Source organism: Tachysurus vachellii, chromosome 17 (genome assembly GCF_030014155.1).
Source record: "Tachysurus vachellii isolate PV-2020 chromosome 17, HZAU_Pvac_v1, whole genome shotgun sequence".
NCBI classification, from domain to species: Eukaryota; Metazoa; Chordata; class Actinopteri; order Siluriformes; family Bagridae; genus Tachysurus; species Tachysurus vachellii.
The window spans coordinates 10,776,093-10,801,547 of record NC_083476.1 but is presented as its reverse complement, the minus strand read 5'-3'; the positions used below and the strand labels follow the sequence as shown (position 1 = coordinate 10,801,547).

The following is a 25,455-nucleotide window of genomic DNA, read 5'->3' as shown; positions in this document are numbered from 1 at the left end:
GTAGGTATGAGTTGCTGGTATGAGTTGTAGGTATGAGTTGCTGGTATGAGTTGTAGGTATGAGTTGCTGGTATGAGTTGTAGGTATGAGTTGTAGATATGAGTTGCAGGTATGAGTTGTAGGTATGAGTTGCAGGTATGAGTTGTAGGTATGAGTTGCTGGTATGAGTTGTAGGTATGAGTTGCAGGTATGAGTTGTAGGTATGAGTTGCTGGTATGAGTTGTAGGTATGAGTTGTAGATATGAGTTGCAGGTATGAGTTGCAGGTATGAGTTGCAGGTATGAGTTGCTGGTATGAGTTGCAGGTGGAGACCACGTGGTGCGCGAGGCCATCATCCAGGTGCGAGATACGGCTCAGATAGCGAGCAGGTCTACAAGAGCATGGATGGTTAACATTGCTTTCTGTTAGTACTGGAAGGATCCACATTTGAGAATATTCTCCTGAGATTCTCTTTCTCTCAGTTGCTCTCCTACTTTCTGCAAAGCCAATGTTTTGTCATTTGCCTACTGTATATGTGTATATACATACACGTGTGTGTGTGTGTGTGTGTGTGTGTGTGTTTGTGTGTGTATGTGTGTGTGAGATTGAGAACAAGTGAGTGCAGTCAGGTGTATGGTGGAAAGTGATGTGTGCTGCAGTTATGTTTGTTGGCCACAGTGTGTGATGGGAAATGCAGTCTGTGGTTTGTGGTTTATTCTGTTACACTATGGTAAAAGAGACACTGAGTGACATCTCCATTTGAGAACCACTGGCCTAGACTACTTGTTCTGAGCAGGTGTTGTCAGTGAACAGGTTGGAAAACTGTTGGCTAAGTTACAGACACTCATGAAAAACTGATGCTGATTATCTGGGAAACTTCTATAACAGCAGTCAAAATGTCATTGTGTCAAACAAGTTGTGAATTTGTTGTAACATTAAAACAGGAGATCATGACTTACTCTGTGCTCAAAGTGATGCTCGCAGCTCCAGTGGTTTTCTCTGTGGGTGAACGAGGATGATGCTGAACAATTCCAGGATCTGCTTTTTTCATTGGTTGTTGCTTTAAATCTTACCCAGATACAATAGTGCTATTTTCTGTTTGGCTATTATGAATCCTCTTTTTTTGATTGGCTGATCAGGCTTGACTCCAGGGGAGATGCGCTTGATTCCTGCCCAGTTCCATAGAGACATATGAATATAAATATATGATAAATAGTACGTTTTTCTGCGTGACAAATACAATGGGTGGCGGGAGAGCGTAACAAAAGACCCAAATGTCTGACACTTGACAGCCCTGTGAACAAGTGATCTGAAATCTCAGCAACAATATAAAAACTGTTTGGAACAGAAAACTGAGTCCATTTGAGGCTAATTTTACTGTGACACGAAAAGGATATTTGCAGTTAGCTCCCTTTTCAGGACAGGCCTGAGTATTGTTTTCTAAAATGATAAACTATGTAAAAACCCCGCAGTTGTTACAGTGTAGATCCATCCAGAGCAACAGGGGGAGCTGTTAGCCAGAAATGTGATCAAATTTACACATCATAGCGGCGAGCAAAATAAATAAGGTCATGTATGAGTTGTAGTGATACAGCTAGTCTAAACATTAGCTAGCAGAGGTTTTAAATAGAGCGGAGAGTAAAATAAACACCTACTGACAAAGACAGACAGACACTAACAAAACCGGTGAAGTATCTCTGCAGTGTGTGAATCTTACTTAAATTTACATTAGATTTTGTCATGTTGCTTAGTGTCAGTAAGTTGCTATGACAACATTTTACATTGACCTTTAAGACTGAACGCAGACCAGTATTTAAATTATAAGATATTTATAAGCGATTCTGGCAGCGCTGTTGAATTCTGGCTTCTGATTGGTCAGATTGTGTTGATTACATTTCTTTAACAGCAGCTGTGACAATAATGCGTCTGTACATCACAGGTTTATATGATGTAGCTCTGTACGTTATGACGCTACACAAAAATAGGAAAATGTACGTATTTGTTGATATTGTGACGTTTTGTGTAAGGAGAACTTTATTTAACAGTGTTGCAGTACACAGTGAAATGAGACAACGTTTCTGCAGGATCATGGTGCTACATAGAACATAGACAGAGCTATAAGGAAACTTAGTAAGTTAGTCCTAGATACATAAAGTGCACCTGTGTAACCTGGTGCAAACAGTGCAGGTCAAGACAGTGCAGGGAAAGACAAACAAGACAGCTAGACAGTGCAGGACAAGACAGAAAGACAGTGCAGGACAAGACAAACAAGACAGAAAGACAGTGCAGGACAAGACAAACAAGACGGAAAGACAGTGCAGGACAAGACAAAAAGACAGGAAGACAGTGCAGGACAAGACAAACAAGACAGATAGACATGCAGGACAAGACAGAAAGACAGTGCAGGACGAAAGACAGTGCAGGACCAAAGACAGAAAGACAGTGCAGGACCAAAGACAGTGCAGGACAAGACAGAAAGACAGTGCAGGACAAAAGACAGAAAGACCTTGTAGGACAAAAGACAGAAAGACCGTGTAGGACAAAAGACAGAAAGACCGTGTAGGACGAAAGACAGAAAGAATGTGCAAAGAGCAAAAACAGTGTGTAAAACAGCATGTAAACAGTTTGATGGATGTATAATGGAAGAGTGTATTTGGTGTAGGTCTTTGCAGTCCATACAGTTAATGTGCATGTGTGTTGTGCTCAGTAGAGGGAACAACTATTTAAAGATGTAAATTTCCGGTAAATTTCCGGAAACTTTCCACGGGAGCTTAATCTGGGGAATTTTGGAAATATTCCAAATTGGAAACTTTACGGGAATTTATGGAAATTTACGGGAATTTACAGGAATTATTTGGAAATATAGGGAAATTTATATAAACTATATCATATACATACATAAATAAACATTTTCTTTGGTCATAAGTAGACATGCATGCAAGGTAATACAAATTTAAAAAATGACCTCTTGACTGATTTAATTGTAAGTAGAACTTTAATTGATTATTTCATTGAGTAACACAAAAGCACAATAAACATTATTACGCGTGTAATAAACTTAATAATTGTAATAAACATATTTCCCTATGATTTCTGTAAAATGAAAGCATCCCTCACCCTTGCCCTTCTAAATAAGTCCCAATCAAAATGTAAAATGGAGCATTTTTTCTCCAGTGAGTGTGTGGGGGAGGGTCATCAAATTATCTGTGCATGTGGTAACACTCGTAATTTACTGCTTATTTAGAGTTAGTAAGGTAGTTATTGAGTTTAGGTATTGGGATTAATTAAGAATAATTACCTAATTAATTAAGGTAATGCAGAATAAGGCATTAATATGTGCTTAATAAGTACTAATAAATAGCCAATATTCTATTAATATTCAACTAGTTAAATTACCCTAAAATAAAGTGTTACTGTGCATGTTATGGAAAAATGCAAGTACCTTCAGGGGGTGTGGCCTCAATGGCCCTCCAGTAAGCAAAGTGCTGTGTGCAAGTGACCGGGGAGTGCAGGGTACAAATTCAGCTTAAATTGCATTAAATCTTGTTGTTTTAAACAAAATTATGCTGCAAGATTTTTTTTAACTACATTTAAGTTCCTTGTTATAGGCAGTTTATTTCCATATATTCCCGTTAATTCCCATATATTCCCGTTAATTCCCATGGAAAGTTTCCAGACTTGAAAATTCCCAGAATTTTGCAACCCTAGTCATGATAGATATATTTGTTATTGTATTATTCATAATTGAACATATAAATTGTTTTATATGTTCAATTATGAATAATACAGTTACAAATGTATCTAAATATTTAAAATAATCTTTTACACAGTTTTACACGGGACAACCAAATATTCTTCAAGGCGTCTATATTTTTAAAAAGTGATCTGCTAAAAAAGGTTTCTTAAGGGTTCATACTGAAATTAGGGCCCTGTACACTCTAAAAACTTAAAACTACAGAAACAAAGGTTGTTGATGATTATTTGCCTTCAACAGCACAAAACAAACTGTTTTATGTGTCACCTATTACACTATTCATATTGTATACCACAGCATCTGCTTAGAATTAATCAGAAACAGAAACCTTTTTAGTCAAATATAGTATGTGTAAATATTTGTCTTCATTGTGGGAAACAACATATGAAAGTTTGATATTACAATATAAAAATGATAATAATATTGAACTCCCTCATTTCTGTGTATTATAGGTTTCTCTGTTCCTAATCCCTCCATCTCCACTATGGTGCGTCACAGTAAACTTCAGAAACAAGTGTTATCTCTCTACCGAGAGTTCCTGCGTGCTGGACGGGACAAACCTGGGTTTTTACCCAGAATACGGGAAGAATTTCGCACAAATGCCGCCATCCAAAAGACAGATGTGATGCATATTGATTATTTGTGTCGACGAGCCCAGAGACAGTTGGAGCAACTTCGAGATGTGAACACCAAACAACTGGGTTTCTTCAGCAAGACCAAGGAGGACAGCTGACTTATATATATATATATATATTTATGGACAGACAGGTTTCTTGAGGTGTCAGTAACAGTGTTCAATCTTACAATGAAAACAACGTTAAGCAATTGTGTTTATGTCTTTATATAAAGTTTATCAGCTCTCATTGTTGTATAAATTGCACACTTACTTTCTGCAGCCCATTGGTTACAGGGTGTATGTGGTGTTGGTAGTTATAGACCCATTAATTGACCTGTTTTTTTTTATATCCTTTGTAAAGGAACTACGTTAAACCTTTTTAATCCCGTATGTATGACCCACATTAAATACGAGTGTCAACAAATCGACAGAAGTGTTAAACACGTGTTTTAATGCACTGAAAGAGCTGAGCCAGTAGGGGGCGCTGGTGCGTGACACACGCCATTAAAACTCAGCAACAGAGAAAGCAGTCCGTGTAAACAGGAAGTGAAGAAGGAGGTGAGTAAAACATAAGTTATAACAAAGAGTAAACCGTTCTATGATTAATTATTACAATTTTACTATAAGGAATTTTACTTTGTCTCTTAACACAGGCAGAAAAATGGCAGACTCGAGAAAGAGCAGCAGTGAGATGACAGACGCGCAGTTAATGCAGCAGGTTAAAGTCGATCATCTGTCTTGTTCATTATCATCTGCTTCTTTTTTTTCAGGCCTGCAGAATTACTTAGATACTTAGTTTACTTAGTTTTATTCAAACGACCATTTATGTTATATTAAAAGTACAAATGAATGTTTATGCATGTTATTTATAGTTAACCTTGCGTTATCTCTGCATATCTCTGTGCATTGCTATTATAAGATTGTGTAATAATGATGTAACCTTTGTGATAATACTGGCTTTCTGACTGTAAATCTCTGTGTTACATTCAGTTGGCTCTGCTTGGCTGGCTGAACAGTGACAGTGTGGAGTGTAAACAGTTCCTCACAGCTGTCACTGGCATGCAGGTGGCTCGAGAAGTCCTTAATAGATTATCAGGTCAAGGAAAAGTGGACGCTTACAGGGTGAGGTGTTTTTGTCAATCACATTATTATTGCAGTTTACATTTACATTTATGGCATTTAGCAGACACCCTTATCCAGAGTGACTTGCAACTGAGGGTTAAGGGCCTTGCTCAGGGGCCCAGCAGTGGCAGCTTGGTGGACCTGGGTCTCGAACCCATGACCTTCCGATCAGTAGTCCAAAAAGTTAACCACTGAGTTACTACATCCCACAGTTAATTCATACATCTCCTACAAGTGCTTAACCCTGGTCAGTGCAGTCTGTCCAGGGAACACTGGATGGGATATAGTAATACAAATAGAACCACAAACACTTTTATTCTTGCATGTTTTTGGTGGTGGGAGAAACCCAAAGAGAAAATGTGAAACTCCATACAGGTGATGATCATAATTTATGAATAAATTGTGGATCAATGTGTGAGAAGGCACTGCTACCCTCAGTACCACCCGATTAAGATGAGTATTGTGTATTAATTATGTATTGACGTAGCAATGCTGTTTTTAGCAATACAGTACTGAGAGAACAGCTCTGAATATTTGGCTAATAATCCATACTGACTGAATCTAAGCATAGACAAGGTGAATGATTTGTGTCTGGTTTTCAAGTGTTTGCTGTGTCAGTGAATATTAGATTGGTACTAATTTTATTTAATGTAATTGAATGTAAAAAAATAAGTACACCTGTATGTATTTTCATTCTCATTCTATATGTTTTTGTCATTGCTTGATGGAGTAGAGCCATAAGAAAAGCTGGTAGAGAAAAGGGCACAAAGATGCTGACACTAACCCTCATTAAGAAATCCAGGTTCTATAAATAAGCAAATGTTAAACTCTCCCTCTAATCAATGTGTTCCATCCATTTTTTTGGTAATGACGTGCTTTGTATACTGAAACTTAATATATAGCATACTCCATACTAACTTCTGTGAGATCAGATATGGAACGATGTTGACTCTTGATTGTCTTGACAGAATGAATGCATTCAGAGCGTGGCAGACTACGTAAGGAGGAACCCTAGAGCCTCGGAGCGAGAGCTGAACGCAGAGGTGGAGAAGAATGTGCTTCTGTTTGCCTCTAGAGTGCAGGCTTTAGACTCTTCATCTCTCCTCTGAATGCACAGGGAGTGCTGAAAGCACTCTGCCTTCCGTCCTCACCCTGCCTTGTACATTACATCTGACATTTTTACATGATTTTACTAAATGTATATGATTTTATGTTTTTTTTTAGGTAGGATTCCTACTTGAAATGTGAAACACAATTTCTTTAGGTTTTATAATATAATTGCTAAATGTACACCAACATTAATAAAATGAAAAAACTGTGGATTTCTAATGTTACTTATCGAATAATAATAATATCGATAATTCATATCGAATCAGATTTCCACAATGTCTTTTACTTAATTTATTAAAGATATTTCTATATTAATTTTTACTTTATATAGCTAACATTATGCAAACATTATGTAACTAATTATTACCTAGGACCTAGTATGTGACATAGGATTTAAGCTTAATAAGTTAATAAAACGTTATTTAATATACAGAAAGATTTTGATATTGTGAGGTTTTCTGGAAGAAGGCACTTAATTAACATTTATGAAAGAAGTCTTTATTGTCAGAGTTTTGTAACAGTCAAAGGTAAAAGCCTGAGATGCTGGTGAGGGAATGTCTGTTTATAGCCGCTCTAAGAAAGGAGCTTGCAATATATATACAAAGATAGCTACCTTGTTTTGCAGATATTCCAGTTCCACATTAAACATAGCAAAAATTTGATTGTGGTTTAAGAGAAATAGTGGGATTACTTGTTCAACACTGTTCAACACATTATATATGGGATTACTTGTTCAACACTCTATATATATATATATATATATATATATATATACAGTATATATATATATATATGTATGTATGTATGTATGTATGTATGTATGTATGTATGTATGTATGTATGTATGTATGTATGTGTGGGGATAAGAGGACATGAAAAAACAGGTGGTGTAGGAAGGGAGAGAAATAAGAAGCAGGGAGAGTCTGTAATAAGCTTTGCCTCATCATTGTATTCATCAAACAGCACCTGCAATGAATCCCATTATGCAGATTCACATCTCAGATCCCTTGATGACTTTAAAGGCAGTGTCGAGCGCCCGGCCCAGGCAGCTGATTAGCCACAGTGCTTTTCCAGTGATTGGAATTGTGTCTGCAGCTTGACAGTCATAGCAAGGAGTTATAAAATAAGTACACTCTACAGGGTAGAAAAAAAAAAGCTTAGAATAGTAAACTCTTTGATATAGCGTCTCAGCTGCACCTGGGCACTTAGAGCCAACGGACAGTTCTCTAATGACGGAACTATCTTATGAGCTGCCGGTGCTCAAGATGAAAGGCAGCGTGTGACTGGTCAGAGAGAACAAAGCAACGCAGTTCCTGACAGTCTGACCACAATAGATGTGCAACAGCAGACCCTCACCACCGGTTTGGGTTCTTCTCAGCCCGGAAACGTCAAACACAACAATGTCTTCATATCAGTATACTGAAAGGACACAAAGCAATATCTAATACTCTTTTCTGTAATTCAATAATTGAACTGAAGTAATGGGCTTAGAAGAGAATTCAAAATTCCTTGTGTTTTGAAAGAGAATGTTATGAGCAGAATGCCAGCGTTTCCACTTTTATAGCATTCCTTGGCAATATTTTAAGGCCATTCATGTTCATTCACCAACATAACCCTTAAAATTGCTTACAGGAACCTTGCTACAAAGGTTCTGAAAACTTAAATTCACCATGATCATTTGTAGATTTCTAAAGGAGCCTTCATATTTTAGAGGTTCTTACATTAAAAATCTTTTTTTTAAATAAACATATAGCTAAAACCTGACTCTTTAAGTGACCTTTAAAGACTCACTGGATAATTGAAGAATTTTCCAAGCGCGTGCACACCCTCAGAAGACCATTTCAATACATATTATCTACATATATAATTCTCCAAAAGTAAATTAACATTCAGATACCAGGAACCATATAATTCAGTAATTATATGGAACCATCTTTATCAAAAATAACTTAAAGTAAATGTTTGCATCATTTTGGAGAAATTTTACCCCTCCTCCATTGCTTCAGTTAATGACTGTTTGAGTGCAATCTTTTATGCACAGTTCTCTTAAGAACTTGGGGTTGAGGTCTAGAGTTTGAATTTTCCATTAAAACACGTTGATATTTTCCTTCTTTCGATGTTCAGATGTTAATTTGCTGGATTATTGTGGTAGTGCAGGATATGATTTACGATGATTTGTGATTTGTCTCAAAAATACTCTGTTATAAAAAGGTGTTCATTGTTGTTTCAGTGACTGCACATTTCCCAGGTACTTCCCTTCGATGAAAATGAATTCTCCACACCAAACTGCCAAACATTTTGTGAAAGTAGTCACATATCTTGATGTCTTGTTAATTTCATTAGTAACACCTAGCTGCTCACTTAACCATAAATAAAACATAGATAAACATACATAAATAATAACATTTTCTCATTATTGGAGGTCTCGGGGTTGTAAAATTGCGGTTTACTGTTTTGTGTTTAATCTAGAATAATAGGATTACACAACTGTCTCACTGTGACTGCATGTATGTGAAGGTGTATGAATTGTATAAGGAATAAGAAACTTTGAGCTGGACTTTTAAATTTAATATCATGGAATATCTATGAAGCAAGTACTATACCAGCTATAGTACAGTTATAATAGCTATAACAGTCGTTCCCTTATCAGTCCCTCTTTGTCTCATATTCTAAGACTTTAAGTATAAACTCCTGAAAGCCTTTTGTGTGTGTGTGTGTGTGTGTGTGTGTGTGTGTGTGTGTGTGTGTGTGTGTGTGTGTGTGTGGCAGAAATGATATATTATTCATTTTAACAATGCTGTATTAATTATTTTATTATTATTATGATTTTGTCAATCATCCAACCAATCATCCAACCATACAAATTCATATACAGTAAATGAGAAATGCTTATTAGATATCATAAAATACAAATTATTAGAACAATTTCTAAAATACAATATTAACACCTGCTAATTATAGAACTCAACAGTGCTGTGAGAAGTTTGTTTGTGTGGACATTCAGTACATACTATTTATATGTATTATATATTATATACTTAAATGTTATTTTTGTCAGAGTGTGAAAAACATTTCCATTACACAAAAGGATCTTTATATTAGAAAAAGGTTGTTTAGACTATAATGTAATATAATGATATTCTTTTTGGCAAACAGACAAAGGGGTTATTTTAAACAATATTTACTCAAAGGTTCCTGGGGAACCAAAATGTTTTTTTTTCTATGGCATTAGTGGGAAAAACCTTTCTGGTTCTTCTTGGCACCTTTATTTTTAAAAGTGGAGATGAAGTAAATCCCCCTCACTCCGACCCTCGTGCCTTTCACAGCCGCTCACTTGAGACTGGTTGCCAGATTGTATTTTTGTTCATGCTTTTTCTGATTACGTTTGGGGTTGCAAGTGGGTGAGAAAGAGTTTTGTCTCGAAGACAACAGGGATTATCGGGACACTTTGCCATGATTTCAGGGAGAATTAAAACGGAATAATAAATAAGGATAAATAAGCAACATTTAACATCCATTAGGAAAAATTAAACTGCACAAGAATAAGTCATATTAATAATTTTTTATTTTATTTTCCCCGTTGATGACAAGGGCTTCACAGAAAACAGGTATTTTATCTATTTAGTCTGAAAGGGAGAGATCCAACCTGGCAACCCTGCCTTGGAGCGCACTTGTGCCGCTGTCGTCCACTTCAGTCCCATTTACTGAGAAGCTTCAGAGCTGTCACGACTCATGTAGCCCGATTGTGGAGCGGGAAAAATATTCTTATTGTTTTTTAAACTGCCAGCTAAAATACGCGGAATGCAGCCAGGTCGATTTTTACTGAGAATATATTCTCATAGTCTGACAATAAATCGGTGAACAGGTAAGTGTAATGTTTCCTTCAGCCTTTAAAAACGATGGTGCACCATGAAAAGTTTATAATTTAAGTACATTTTTATTGATTGAATGCACAAAAAAAGTTATTCACACTTTTTTCCCAGTTGCTACTCCTACATACATTGTTTTTATATGCACTTAGTTCAAGACGTGATTTTATCGAGGGTAAAAGTGTAGAACAATATCCTGAATTATTCTTCTAAATGTAAAAATGAAGTCAAAAACAGTTCTGTCCTTTCTCAATGCCATATGACGTCACTACACAGGAGACTCCAATACAGTTTTTTTTTTTTTTTGCAGAAATGATGGTGCAGAAGGTGCATGGCTCATCAAGAACCCTTTAATGTTTGCTAAAGTGGAATGCATCAAAACTGGACACTGGCATGGCAGGAGATAGCCATCAGGATTTGGTCTGCAGTTTAATGTTCCACACAATGTGCAGAATGGCATCTTGTAAAGCCTTGGGAACTGATCAGATTCTGTTACTGCCTCACTGAAGAAGAGGAATACTGACTATAGAGACCATCCATATCAGCTCATTTATGTAGACAAATCTCTTGTTTGATTTTTTTATATGCACACATGTGCATATATATGCTGGCTTTGTGGCTGTGTATGCTTGTTTGGCCGTGTCATTTCCTGCTGGTACTTAAGTCATGCCTCGCAGACCGGATGTCAGCAGCAGCTGTTGCTTCCCACTGCACTTGAATGAGGACAATGCTCGTTTTGGCCTGTTGGCGGTGTTCATCCTGCTGTACCTGTTCTGTGGGGCACTGGTATTCTCTGCCCTTGAGCGTCCATCCGAAATGCGGGCACACCAGCGCTGGGAGGAACATCTGGTTAACTTCACCCGGCAGCACAAGCTGAGTGTGCAGAGCCTGAAGGATTTGCTGAGGCACTATGAGGAGGCCTTCATCACGGGTATCCGGGTGGATGCTCTGAGACCTCGCTGGGACTTCTCTGGAGCATTCTACTTTGTCGGTACTGTAGTTTCAACAATAGGTCAGTTTTTCTGAGTCTTACGCCATTAATGGGCTTCATTTGAAGTATTTTTTCCAGTGACCACATTAAGACCAAGACATGGCTGATCAGTTTAGGGTGCAGTTTTTAAGGTGCAGTTAGACACTTTAAACCTTCATATGGCCTTCATACAGTGTAATTTATTTCATTTTAAACATGTCTTAGAAAAAATGTGATTTGCATTATTAGTATGCAATTAATATGATCTAGGGGGTTTCATCATTTCAGGCTTGTCTTTATATTCATTTGTCCTGTAATTAACATTACTTTACCCATATTTAAGCAAGTAAAACCATATGAAATTTTCAAGAAGAGTAAAGTGGATTGGCTAATGGCGGATATGAGAATGATTCAAATATTACTGTTCAGTTCCACTTTTAAGCAGCAGAGAGCACTACAAATAAACAGGTTGCTACTTTGAAATCCATATATGTATTTATGTCAATGTTTTTTTATTATGCTGAATCATTGCTTGTTTGCAGGTTTTGGCATGACCACACCTGTGACGATAGGGGGAAAAGTGTTTTTAATATTCTATGGACTTATTGGTTGTGCCGCGACCATCCTGTTTTTCAACCTCTTCCTGGAGCGCATCATCACCATGTTGGCGTACATCATGCGCTGGTGTCACGAGAGGCAACTGCGGCGTGCTGGCATTGGAGGAGAGGAAGCTCACAGCGAGGATGACAGTCTAGAAGGCTGGAAGCCCTCTGTCTACTATGTGATGCTCATCCTTGGGGTTGCGGCGCTGCTGATTGCTTGCTGTGCCTCAGCACTGTACTCGTCTATGGAAGATTGGAATTACTTTGACTCACTGTATTTCTGCTTTGTGGCCTTCAGCACCATTGGCTTTGGAGACTTAGTGAGTAGTCAGAGGGAGAGCTACAAGGCACAGGAGGCCTACCGACTGGGGAACTGTCTTTTTATCCTTATGGGTGTCTGCTGCATCTACTCACTTTTTAATGTCATTTCCATCATCATAAAGCAGACCCTAAACTGGATCCTGGCTAAGGTGGACTGCAGCAGGTTGCAGTGTCCCTGCCGAGGACACACCTACAGAAGGCAAGGCTCGGCATGCTGCTGTTGCTGCCTCCCCAGCCAGCGGCGCAACCAGCACCCCATGACCGGAAACCCCCGGCAGAGGGCACAGAAGCGTAATGCTGTACACCCAGCTCCTGCCAATGAGGCTGCGCGTAAGCAACGCTTCACTAATGCATCAGTGGAAACAGTGTGCGATAGTGAGACTGATCCTGGCCTTGGCCCAGATGGAGGTTATCTCACAGGGCACAGACTCTCAGGAGAAATGATCTCTGTCAATGACTTTATGGCCAACAAGGTTTCTCTTGCCATTCTGCAGAAGCAGCTCTCAGAGACCGCCCATGGAAACCCAAGACAGAGCCATGTTCGGCAGAACGGCTTTTCTGTTGGAGTGGGAGCCTTCGCCATCATGAATAACCGCCTTCAAGAGACAAGTGTTGACAGATAATTTTGTGACAACGGATCATAGCATCTAGCATCGTCCGGTGCATTTTCTTGAATGAGCAGATTGATAACAATGTTGCTCAATGTTAGAGAAGTGGTTTAGTGTGGAAATAGAATTTAGTCCATTTTATTTAGCCAATATTAAGCCTATTAAATGTGTCTGATGAAGCTCAGCTACTTATAGTTTATTAGCATTTAACATTACTTATAAAAACAAAATGAAATATAGTCAATTTCCAATCACAACAATCATCCAATATATGTATGGTATTTAAATTTGAATTCTTTAGTCTTGCACTGGAGCTAGTCTATGTAGCAAATACAAAAAGCTCACCTGAAAGCTTTTGTGTAAATATCCACATCCAGTACGTAATTGAAGGCACTTCCACTGATGCACTTTAGGGTGTAGCTGAACATGAGAATGTTAGTTGAGAGACTGAAAATTTTCCATGCCTTAGTTTGCCACCAAGATTGTCACTTGTTTGGGCCCAGTTTCATAATGGTACCAGAAATTCAAATTGGAATTGTACCAGAAATATCAATTATAATTGATAACAAAATAAATATAAAAATAACATTACATACATTTAAAGCAGTGACTTAAAGCAATGATCCTCAAAGTCCATGAAGCACAGCTAGGTGATCTGTGATTTGTTTTTAAATTTAGTTACTGTGGTGGAAATCAAAAACCACAATTATCAAGGTTATTATATTTATTATTTATTTCTAGTATGAGGTAGTTCGGATAAGCGGTAGAAAATGAGTGAGAGAGTGAGAGGGTTATTTCAGTGGTCATGTAAATTTAATATGTTATATTTAATGCAATTATGGTTGTTAGTAATGTCGAACAAAAAATGTTCGAAAATGGGAAGTTTTGAAATGAAAATTCATTATTAGACACAATATTATTGTACACATTTAAATAACATTCATGAAATAAATCTGTTTTGAGGGTTTGTGGATTTTATTTTACAGTTAAATGGGTTCCTAGGCTACAAAAATGTGAGAATTTGAGAACCCCTTAATTAATCACATAATGAATATTTTATTTGTAGAAATAAATGGAAAGAAAAGACATGCATTACATATCATTTACATTATCCATGTAGGTCCTGTGCAAAACTAAAAATCAAAACATCTAATCCACTACATTTGACGTAATAGAAATATTTCTAATAAAACCAGACTTTTAATATATATAGATGAGTCTGATGGGGTCCAGAATTTTAGATGTGTATTAATGTCTAAAGTTAGAAACACTGCCTAAATCAGTTTGTTGTTCATTTCTAACACGTCACAGACACACACAGTGTTATGCGATCATGATGTTGGTTTATGCGTGAACAATTTTTCTCCACTTAAAAAAGACTCGTATCAAAGTTTCACATCTTATACGAGTGGAAATGTTAAAGAGTGAAACGTTGCAATTGTATCAGCTCATCCGAGAGTCACTTTGGACAGCTGAAGTGATTGGTTTATACTGTGAGCAATCAGACTGGGACTTCGGAGAGATCCTTCATTGACCCTTCAGTTCATACAGACTGATTTACGAGAGCGATGCAGCCACCGTCGTGTCACTCTCGGGAAAAGAATCTTTTAAAGACACTGTATATGTCTAAGATAAAACTGTACAGAAAGCTGCACTCTATCTAGAGACGGAATGTAAAACATGCAGATACTGTAGATATTATGTTGTAATATGTTGTAAATAGCTTCTCATTTATCCACTAGTACCATATACTGTATCTGCAGAATGAACACTTTAAAAGGCAGAGAAGTTATTCATGGGCATGTTGCGTACCGTATTTCTTCCTTAGCCTGTGTACTGCTTCCACATCTTCCCTTTCTTGTTTGTTGTTTCTTTCTGAGGAACACTGGTGGCCCCATTGTTACAACAGCATCAACAGGATGATGTTACCAAACACACAGTATTCTCATGACGTATTCAGGAGTGTAAGCTGAGGACTTACGTGCTGGTGCCCCCTCGAGGCTGAAAGTTTAGATGGTTTAGTGATTATAAACCTCTTCCTCAAACCTACACTTTAAAATAATGATAGTTTCTAAGAGATTGTAAGAGATTTTCATCAACAGCCTTTATTAAAATGCCAAGATATTATTAGATTCATGCAGGTCTTCTTCAACTGTAAATATAAGGCCCTAAATGAACATCCCACATTCCTCAGTTGGACTGTTAAATTCTTGAAGCTGAGTAAACTGATTGAATTTTCAATAATGGCAGCTGTGACAGCTTTCTATTAATATAGAGCCTACCCATTATAGTATATTACTATTATTTCTGTACTGACAGCTTACACAGGGACTTGTAAAATATGTGTAAATGTTGGTGAAGTTTTCTGTAAGGAGTTTAATGGATGGAGTATCCAATGTCAGAGCTTTGTATCAGCTACAGTAACTTTTCAGACACAGGAAAGTCTGCTTGTTTCTTAGCAATAGGACAACATGTGAGGTCTCATAACCTTAACGAGAGAGAAAAATGAAAAGCTTAAGGGAAAGATATAGAGCTGCTAAAATATCAGCGTTAACACCGTTCCACAAATGTTCAACGGCATTATATTTGGTGATAAATGTATAAGAAGTATAATGTTTCGTTCTTAATATTAAATATAAGCTCAGTCTCCTTGAAAACATTTTACAGTTTTGGAATTACTGGGAACTATAAATTGTGTTGCTTTGCACAACACTGCTCCAGTACTAATTGATTTTCCTCTGCATACCCTGTCATCTTTTAACAGAATAAGGTGTGTTCTGAACCTGGAAACATGGAGCCGTGCAAGTTAGTGGGTCCTTTTGACTGGAAATGAGAAACCCTGGTGTAACTGTGTAGCGCTTCTCTACATGAAGATACCTATACGTTTATATTTTAAACAGACTAAATTGTTTTACTTGAATCCAAAATTATGAATGAATCTAAGGAGTGACCTGACAGTCCTAGATCATGACTGAAAACCAAAAGATGCTACAGTGTAAATAGATTCGTAAAGTTCGTCGTGACAAACTTTGATGTTGGCTTGTCGGAGCAAGTATCCGCTAAGGCCGGTATGCTAGGGTGCCAATACTTTTAAAGGCGGGCTGTACGTGACGTCACGTGACGTCATCCAAATACCTGTGAGGAAGTTCCCCTCATTATTCTGAGTGTTTTGATATGTCACATGTCAATGTTGTGGAAAGTTTTTTGATTATGCATATTTTGGCTGTGGGAAAACCGAAAGGCCAGTCGGTACACCAATTTAAACCTTTGTCCAGAATACCACCCTAAAGAAGCTGGCTGAATTTGGTGTAGAAAGCTTAAAAGGTTGGCGAGTTATAAACGTCTAAATTTATAATGGGTGTCTATTTTGAGACCTGGTACCGTGAGTACTTGGATTGCTTAGAAAAGTAATAGCAACAAACTTTAGGCCACGGTCTTCGACATATCCGATTTTGGTGCATGTGGCTCGAAAGTCCAAGGAGGAGTTACTCTTGATATATTTTTGTCTAAGAAGAATAAGCAAAACAGGATGCTGGCTTCTACAAGCCAACATAACTAACGCTTTATTATGATCTTGGGGATGGCTTTGTTTTTTTTTTGTTTTTTTTTGTATTTTCTGGTATTTTCATTATATTCATATAATGAATTTTCTTTTTGTAAATTAAAAAAAATTCTAGCTTAAATTTGCTCCATGTAACATTGATTACTTTGTTAATGCAGACGCATTTATTGATTTAGTTAAGAAGTAAAATTATGAAACATGACATTGTAATAACATTGCACTGGGTTGCTGAAAATATTTATTAAACACTGGAATTATTGGGTCAGATTTAGCTTTCTGCAGATTTTTGCTTTAACTCATCATTGCAGACACCTCAATTAAGGAAGCGTATAAGGTGTTAATGTCTTGCACATTATTAAGAAAGCATATAAGGTGTTAATGTCTTGCATATTATTAAGAAAAAGATAATGTAGAAATCTTTTTTCTAATGTGAAATGTTTCGACTCTCAACTCAGTGACATCAGAAAATGATTCACCATGAACAGCTTGAAATAACGACTAGATGCATCTTAAAAGTTAGAAAATAGCTGTTTGAATTGTTAACCTTTACACATGGAGTCTGGCGTGATACCTCATACTATATACCTCATACTGCTACAAATAAACCCACATTTTATTAACCAGCTCATCTGTTTTTATTCCTTTATTTTTAAGGAGTTGACCTTTACATTACCACAAATGTTGTCCATATACAAGATGTGTAAAATATGCACAAAGGTTATTTCACATAACATTATACAATAGAATACTTCTTTTTTTTGATTATACAATAGAGAATCTATTAATAATATTAATGCTGTCCATCTAATTGGTATTGGTATTGTAAGTGGTCAGTAAGGCAGCACAATACAGATCATGCAAACATCAGATCAAATTACAGGAAAAGACATTTGAAGATCTTTGTGAGTGACTGTGATGTGGGTGTGTATATTCACAACTCACTGTATGTGGCTGTATCTGATATTTTTACAGCGTTCACATGCAGAACTAATCAGGAACACCACATCTTCATTCTGACCAGTTCAGTGAGACTCAATGCTACAAAAACTTGTTTTAACATCAATATATTTCTCTAAAACTCCAAATGTCTTTGCTTTAAATGTTTTTGTTTTTTTAAAATACAAATTACCTGAGTGTTGCCATTTTTACATTGAATATACGTATTTATCATATATAGGAAATCATTTTGGAAACATGTCCGAAAACTAAGTACATACATATACATTACATTCATTATTCATTATCATGAGAAGTGAGTAGATTGAAATAATCCTTCTAGCTACTGAGAGATCCCCCACCCTTTAGGATAAGAAATCAATTGCAAAGCTTGTTGAGTGCAATCAGATAAATCCATTTCTTACTCATAAAGAATTTTTAGACGACGCAGGGTATACAGTAGGTAGCAGTCTGTCTGTAGGGTTTAGATGACTCTAAGTGGAATCTGCAGAACCAAGTTCCTGAAACCATAAATGATAATACAGCTATTATTTACCTGAGCAGAAAACCACACATGGTATTTGCACATATATTCTTGATATGGTGGATTGTATTAATGTATTCAATGCAAAAAATACTATCTTATAATATTTATTCTTTTTTTGTTATATAAGATTTAATTAACATATTTCTATTGATATTTTCTGAAGTTGAAATTAGTATATTATCAGCCAATAATTTCAGACAATGGTAGTGAAAATGTCTTGAAATGTGATTTATTTGTATAATAGTTGTAATATATATAATATCCATGCTTGGTATAGAAATACAGAAAATTGTTACCTGGGCTAATCTGGCTTTACGAGCCTCCTTTTGCTGATAGTAAGCAGAGATGATACAGTTTCGTCTGCAAAATTAATAAAAAGTAATTATATATTAGATACAGTTATTACTCTATAATTTGTGCTTTTACACTTAAAAAGAAGTCAGAATAGCCAGAATATAATCAGATGTGAATGCATGCTGTCCCCAAATGTACTTTTACACAATAGCTATGATCCTGGAGTTGCTGACTAGTACTGAAGTAATGGAAGTGGATCTCAGACAAAACTATGAAACACATGAAATGCTGTTTAAAGCCAACACCACATAGTTACTTGTGTTATTTTGTAAAACAACACTGACAATTTAGAACTGGAACTGGGCTTAATTATAACTTGTTTTATGTTGAATTATTCTTGAGAGACAGGGCCTGGGAAGAAGATAATCAGGCTCGACAAGAAAAGCATTTTCAAAGGGTGGATTTCGACTACAAGGGCAGTGGAAGAAATCAGTTAAGTGTACATTAATTGTTAATATGAAGATGCCCAATCCCACAATGCAAAACTTCAAAGATTGCACAATTTTCTTTTGCTTTAATGAACAAGGATTTCAGACTTTGTTGAGTTCGGATTTAGGATTAGGATTTAATCATCATCATGCTATACTGAGTTTCAGTTAATCATTAATTTCAGTTGAGTTGAAAGCTCGATCCACACGAGCTAAATTTTAAATATTGGTACATCACTTAATACTGTAACATGACATTTAATGATTAATTGTTATTTATACATTTATTAATTTGCACTATTTTCTTTACTTTCCTGGTTGACACTGTCATCTAAAAACACTAAAGCATCATTTATGTTAATTGAAGTGTACTATGCTGCATTTCTTACTACACAAATAAAGCACATCTGTGTTGTGTCACTGAATAAATTATGTGGTTTGGAGTTACGTTAACTTTGTAGATCCTCTTAACAAAAATAAAGCAGCAACATGAGACAGCATCCATGTTCTGACTGTTTGTATTAAGAGAGTAAGAAATGTACAGTGTCTTACTTGCTCTGAAGGCCACCCCCTGGTGGTAGGCCAGGGATCTCCACTGAAGCCAGAACAGTAAGAACTGACAAGAGATCAGGCTCATCTCCTCTTCCACTCAGTTCCTCGAAGATTTCTGTCCAGAGGAATTCATGAAGTTCATTAGTTTTCAGTGATAACAGATAAGAACGATTTATTGTTACTGTGATATATTAAGATGTAATCAATATTTCATAATGAATATTTCATGATGAATATTTTTGCAGTATGAGGAAAGCTTTGTGCTTATACCCATTAATCCACATGCCTGTTTATTTATGGTATATTTAACATTTATATCTGTACTTACATTTAATTATTACTGCTCTTATTTTGTGCACTGTATTTCTTGTGGTTGTGGTTGCTGTAAAACAGTATGTCTATCTATCTATCTATCTATCTATCTATCTATCTATCTATCTATCTATCTATCTATCTATCTATCTATCTATATAATAGGTACCATTACGTTAATAATTTGAATTTCTTCTCCTTACTTTAGATATTAAACTAAAAGTTAAAAAAACAAGTGGCATTTATATAGGGACATGTAACAAAATAATAAGTAACAGGTAAGTGTAATTAATTCTTGCTTGGGGTGGATGAAGGGGGGGCTTATAGACTAGTCAAAGCTTATAGACTAGTCATAACTGGTCAAATACAAACCGTACTTGGTAGTGAATGCATTCTTTTTGAATGCATATATAATCAGATAAAGCAAAGGAATTTTATGTCTATCTTTGTGAAAATACAAAAAAAAAACCTAGCCAAATAATAAAGGAAAAATGGGTGACAGTGGTGAAATATCTATGCAGTTTGAAGAAAGTGTAATTATATAGACTTTATTACACACCAGCGACTTTTGACTCCAGGTAGTCCTCTAAATCTGCTTCCCGGTGCAGTGCCTCAGGAGAAAGCTGGGGGGCACCAGGGAAACACACCACAACGATGCTGATATTGTCAAGACTTCCCTGGAGAGCAACAATTAAGAAGAAATTATAATATGGAGGATTTTTACCTTTTCACTCAGTTTAATTTACCACAGCTAGTCCACTTTAACCCTTGCTTAGCCTGAAGCTATGAGGGTCCATTGTTACTTATTGTACTGTTCACTGTATCACCATTGTAGCTGCTGTAATATTATGAATCCACCATGTAGGTGGATTGTATTTAAGAAACATTTGATTACAATTCAAAGTAAAGAATTATAATTCATAATATTACAATGGTTACAATGGTAACCGTTCTCCCTATCGCTTTATAATTAACTTTACATCTACATGTTCAGGCAGTCATCTAAGCAGCCAATCATGTGGTAGCAATGAAAAACAAATCATGTGGACACAGGTCAAGAGCTTCTGTTATGTTTCACATCAAACATCAGAATGAAAAAAAGCGGGACTTTGACCGTGGTAGAGATGTTGGTACCAAAAGGCTGGATTGAGTATTTCCTAAACTGCAGTAACAGTTCTGTTAATAAAAATGGCTTGTCGATTAACGAAGTCATGGGAAAATAGCCAAATAAGTTTGAGTTGGCAGGAAAGTTTAAGTAACAGACACCCTCACGCCTTACAACCTCGGTGAGCAAAAAAACATCTCAGCATGCAGAAAACATTGAACGTTGAGGTGGATGATAGTAGTAGATGATGGTAGTGGATGTGGTAGCTTTGTGGTTAAGGTGTTGGGCTAATGATCAGAAGACTGTGATTTCGAATCCCAGGTCTACCAAGCTGCTACTGCTGGGCCCCTGAACAAGGCCTTTCACCCTCAGTTGCTTAGTTGTATAAGATGAGATAAAAATACAAGTTGCTTTGAATAAGGGTGTCTGACAAATGCCATAAGTGTAAATTATCAGCAGGTTCTACTCCTGTCAGGCAAGACATTGAATCTGAGGCTGAATACTGAAGGACTGGACATCTGAAGATAAAAAAAATGACCAACTTGGTTGAGTCTCTGTCCATGAGAGTGCTTTACAATAAAGTTATTGAATTACAATAGGGCTGGTCATTCTTCTCTGATCTCTCTTTTCAAGAAGGTGTTTCAGTCTGCAGACCTACCTACACCATGATTTTTTTTTTTTGTTTGTATGTGCAGACTATTTTTACTGAAAATCCCAGATCAGCAGTTTCTGAAATTCTCAATCTGGTACCAATCCCACAAATACTACAATCAAAGAGATTACTATTTTTTCTTCATTATGTTGTTTGAAGTTTCATAAAGTTCTTGATCTGTATCTGAATGATTTTGCTGATCCCACATAATGGGCTGATTAGATAACATAATGAATTCACCAATGAACAGCTGTTCCTAATAAAAAAATCTATACAATTGTTTTTTTGTATGTAGAATTTGGAAAAGTCTGAAAAGTATGACAGTGTATGGGATTAGTGTTGACATAGGGATTGCATCTTAAAAGATGCCCCTGGACTACCACATCTGTGATCTGTTATTATGTTGTGACTCATATGCAGGTTGTTCCAAGAGCATGTGTGGCTTACTGTTGGCCGTGTGTCCTGACATTACTCTGTGCAACATTAAATGTCCTAATTTCGCCCTGCGGCTAAAAGTAGATCATCCAATTGTGGCTTAGAGATTTGCTTTGAATCTGTGGTGACTCTCCTCTAAAGCCTGCCGCAGCCAGTAGGTCATCTTTTCTCTTACATAATCATACAGCTCAAGTCAAACTAAGACACTGTAGACTTGTGAAAGAGAACGAGTGGGTGTTTTTCTGTGCTGCTCTAAATACAGTCATGCCAACAAAATATGAAGCATTGGTGTTGCTGGTTTCTAAATGCATCCATTAGCAAAATCCCACCTTGCAGTCCTCAAGTGTGAAACAGAAGACTCGTGGGAGTCATACATTATGTAGAGAGAGAAACTGTTAACTAATTATAGGTTTAAAAGAAGTCTAATAGATGAACTTACAGCAATTTACTTTATATTGTTATTGATTAAGTACAGGCTTACCTTATAGAGGCAAAGGTCAATGACCTGGGAACAGACATCACGCAGGTCTGTACACACTCTTAGTCGGCTGCGCACAAACGCACAGAGTTCCTCATTGCTGACTGTGTCCCAAACACCGTCACATGCCAGAACTATGAACTCGTCTGCCGGTGAACGCTCCACGGCTGAAATCTCTGGCTCTGGAGAGACCATCTGCTCAGTAGCTGGGCGCCATTCAACCGACTTGTAGCTGAAGTCACCAAGAGCTCTGGAGACAGCCAGGGAGCCATTAACACGCTGCAGAGTGACTGAGCCTCCAGCATTCTCAATGCGCTCCTTCTCTCCAGGACTGAAAGGCTTGTGGTCTTCTGTTGAAAAGGCCACTCTCCCAGCACGGCAGAGAACTGCTCTTGAGTCTCCGCAGTTTGCAAAATAAATGTGGTGTGGAGTGATCAAAGTGGAAACCACAGTGGTGCCTCCACGTTCCCAGCCTTCACGGCAGGCCATTGCATGGAGGTGTTTGTCCATTACAAAAAAGCCTTCCCTCATGCCTTCAGTTACCTGTTCCACATCTTCCTCTCCACGGATCTTACCTGGAAGATGTAGTCAGAATACATTTACTAGTGCAACAGAAATTAGCTTATATAAATTACTTTCATAGTAGACAAATATTAGTAAAAATTCACAAAGTCTTGAAGTAAGGACTACAGGCCATCCATGGGAAACCTGATATAATGCATGTTCTCTATGTTATCCATCAGTTCAACATTTCAGGCTATTCAAATCATGACAACATGGTTTTATTTATTAAGGTAATTGCACAGGTTAAGTTTGGGAGTGAGATTTGTGCAGTGACACTGACAGTCATTCATGTGTTTAATACTCACACTACTCACACAGATTATGAGCGATTAAATCCCAGCATCACTGGGTTCTTTGAGCAAGGTGTGTAACCTTTAGCTGCTGAACTTTATCCTTTCTCAATTAAATTAAGTAAGTTGCTTTGAATAAAAGCATCATTCAGGTCTTAATGACTTAAAGTTACTAAACTGCATTTTGCATTAGTAAAGTTGTGCTAGTTGAATGTTCTTAATTTCTTATACATGTCAGTTAGCACATGAAGCTATATTCCTCTGTGTAGAGTGATGCAATTTATTGTAATCATGCAAAACAAGTGCTCTAAAATACAGCTGAGTCATAGACACTAAAAGCCACAAAACAGGTTGAACATTTTACCTCATAACTATCCACCCTGCCAAAAAGAAATAAAACAATGTAATAGGCTGGATAAGCTTTGAACTCACCTGTTCCTAGTATGTGCTCCAGCAGGTTTCGTGAGCAGTGCTGAGCCACCGTGCTCCCAGCATGGCCATCATACACTGCAAAAAAGCCCCAGTGAGAGAGCTCTCCACCCAGCTGAGGAAAGCAGTTATGAAAGTCCTCCATTTGGGCCCTCCAGCCCTGCATGCTGCCCAGAGCATAGGTGAGGCCCCAGTTGGCACAGCCCTCTTCAAAATATTTGTCCAGCACAGGACGTTCAAGGTAAGGACTGGGGATGACCCCCTCCTCCTCTCCAGCCTCCTCGGCTTCAGCTGGCTCACCCCCGCCTCCCCCACGCCCTCCTTTAAAAAAAGAGGTGACCCGTTTCTCTGTCTCCTTTACCAGTTGCCAGACAAAAGCTGGCATTTCTACGCTTCCCTTCCTGGATGTTCTCATGCTGTCTTTGATCAGTGTCTAAATCCCCAGGCTCTTTTTTCCAACCTCCGCCCCTGTGTTCTGTCTCTGCCTTGGCTGTTGTGTGCAGCCTTGCTGCTGATGGCCTTCAGAACATGACTGCCTCAAAGACTGATTCTGCTAGTCCAAACATCAGCAAATAATAGAATCCATTTATCTTGGTTCTTGCTAGTCTACCCATTACTTGCTGTGTTCAGGAGTCTCACCTATCCTCATGCTTTACCGGTCTGTACAAATTGTCTTCGTCCTGCTCTGTGCTATTCCCTTCCCTCTCTTCTCCCCAAACCTGTTATTTGCCTGTCTTTCCACTGATTGGCTGAGCTATTTCTGCCCTCCAATCCCTTCCTACTGTTCCCCTCCTTCCTCCTTGTTTCACACACGCATGCACAATCTCTGTACCAGTGTCACCGATTCCTTTTTATTTTCATTTCTCTGTTTGTTCCCTATCTTTTGAAGTATTTCCATTATTGTAGACAAGAGACCATGCATTGTGGGTAAAAATAATTGAACAGATATAATTTAGTATAGACAAAATTCAAGGTTCATATGATGACCTTTTATTGAAAAAAGGATGTTGGCTTTTAACAAACACACAAGTTTTTGTGTTTTTGCAAGGCCATAAGACAATGACAATGTCTGCATTGTACAACATTGAACACCAACATGAATAGTGTTTTTAGAATTTCCCAATAGACAAATGGTATAAAAGCATTAAGCTATCACCAATATATCATCCACTATGCGTCAGAGAAAGAGCTCACTTTGCCATGTACTGTGCTGTGTCCAGCTTGAGGTTTATTCTGATATAAAGATGATATTTCCGGGCACATCAAGGCTATTTTTATCCATCTGACTCATCTCTGTGGCCTGAATGCTTGACTGCACTGAAAGATTATTAAAATGCTTGTACTATCATAATAGAATATCACCCTCATTATGGAGTTATGAACTGTTTTTATTAATTTAAAGACCTGTTAAATTCATATAATATTAAAATTACTTTCAATAAACTCTGTATACATTTGTTTTATTGACATGAAATTGATTTGATAAGTTTTTTTTCATTTTAGATCTATTTATTTTTATATGTTTGTGTCAGATACTGTATGAACATTGCATCTATTGACGGACAAGAGCAGGTAACAAATTAAGAACACTATGTTAATCCTAGGTAGAGCCTTCCATTGCACTCAATTCAACCTTAATTGTTCTTTTCATTAAACCAGTTTGAGAAGAATTTTGCTTTGAGACATGGTGCATAATCATGCTGGATGTAGCCATCAGAAGATTGTGGACATGAATGGATTCTAAACGGTCAGCAACAATATGCAAATAGACTGTGACATTCAAGTGATGTTTGACTGGTTAACAGCTCAAAGTTTTTTTTTTTGTTTGTTTTTTTACACATTTTTTGATTCTAAGATGCTT

At 37.2% G+C, this 25,455-nt stretch overlaps 3 protein-coding genes across 6 annotated transcripts; 2 read left to right on the top strand and 1 right to left on the bottom strand.

Moving 5' to 3' along the window:
* The first annotated feature begins 1,476 nt into the window (after positions 1-1,476).
* LOC132860323 (uncharacterized) lies at positions 1,477-7,016 on the top strand. 4 transcript variants are annotated; one of them, XR_009649811.1, is made up of 5 exons: positions 1,477-1,546; positions 4,185-4,906; positions 5,002-5,066; positions 5,339-5,470; positions 6,439-7,016. XR_009649811.1 is itself a non-coding variant. In XM_060891490.1 (4 exons), the coding sequence occupies exons 2-4, from the start codon at positions 5,010-5,012 to the stop codon at positions 6,577-6,579; spliced, it is 330 nt and encodes a 109-aa protein (XP_060747473.1). In that variant the 5' UTR covers positions 4,806-4,906; positions 5,002-5,009; the 3' UTR covers positions 6,580-7,016. The 4 variants fall into 4 exon arrangements, 1 of the variants encoding a protein (XP_060747473.1); XR_009649809.1 differs by having other exon boundaries at positions 1,527-1,664; XR_009649810.1 differs by lacking the exon at positions 1,477-1,546 and adding an exon at positions 1,561-1,680.
* A 4,044-nt stretch (positions 7,017-11,060) lies between these two features.
* Positions 11,061-13,149, top strand: kcnk12l (potassium channel, subfamily K, member 12 like). Its single transcript, XM_060891054.1, has 2 exons — positions 11,061-11,461; positions 11,962-13,149. The coding sequence occupies exons 1-2, from the start codon at positions 11,116-11,118 to the stop codon at positions 12,963-12,965; spliced, it is 1,350 nt and encodes a 449-aa protein (XP_060747037.1). The 5' UTR covers positions 11,061-11,115; the 3' UTR covers positions 12,966-13,149.
* Positions 13,150-17,137: 3,988 nt separating this feature from the next.
* ppm1nb (protein phosphatase, Mg2+/Mn2+ dependent, 1Nb (putative)) lies at positions 17,138-24,369 on the bottom strand. The gene is made up of 6 exons (XM_060891515.1): positions 23,598-24,369; positions 22,315-22,886; positions 20,201-20,318; positions 19,330-19,444; positions 18,292-18,355; positions 17,138-17,969 (listed from the first exon to the last, which is right to left on the bottom strand). The coding sequence occupies exons 1-6, from the start codon at positions 24,007-24,009 to the stop codon at positions 17,943-17,945; spliced, it is 1,308 nt and encodes a 435-aa protein (XP_060747498.1). The 5' UTR covers positions 24,010-24,369; the 3' UTR covers positions 17,138-17,942.
* Between the last annotated feature and the right edge of the window lie 1,086 nt (positions 24,370-25,455).

Coding starts and splice junctions, on each gene's coding strand:
- kcnk12l (XM_060891054.1), top strand. CDS start 11,116: ATGCCTCGCAGACCGGATGTCAGCAGCAGCTGTTGCTTCCCACTGCAC. Junction 11,462..11,961: donor TACTGTAGTTTCAACAATAG/GTCAGTTTTTCT, acceptor GCTTGTTTGCAG/GTTTTGGCATGACCACACCT.
- LOC132860323 (XM_060891490.1), top strand. CDS start 5,010: ATGGCAGACTCGAGAAAGAGCAGCAGTGAGATGACAGACGCGCAGTTA. Junction 5,067..5,338: donor ACGCGCAGTTAATGCAGCAG/GTTAAAGTCGAT, acceptor TGTTACATTCAG/TTGGCTCTGCTTGGCTGGCT. Junction 5,471..6,438: donor GAAAAGTGGACGCTTACAGG/GTGAGGTGTTTT, acceptor TTGTCTTGACAG/AATGAATGCATTCAGAGCGT.
- ppm1nb (XM_060891515.1), bottom strand. CDS start 24,009: ATGAGAACATCCAGGAAGGGAAGCGTAGAAATGCCAGCTTTTGTCTGG. Junction 19,445..20,200: donor CCTGGAGTCAAAAGTCGCTG/GTGTGTAATAAA, acceptor TCCTCTGGACAG/AAATCTTCGAGGAACTGAGT. Junction 17,970..18,291: donor GTAAAGCCAGATTAGCCCAG/GTAACAATTTTC, acceptor TTATGGTTTCAG/GAACTTGGTTCTGCAGATTC.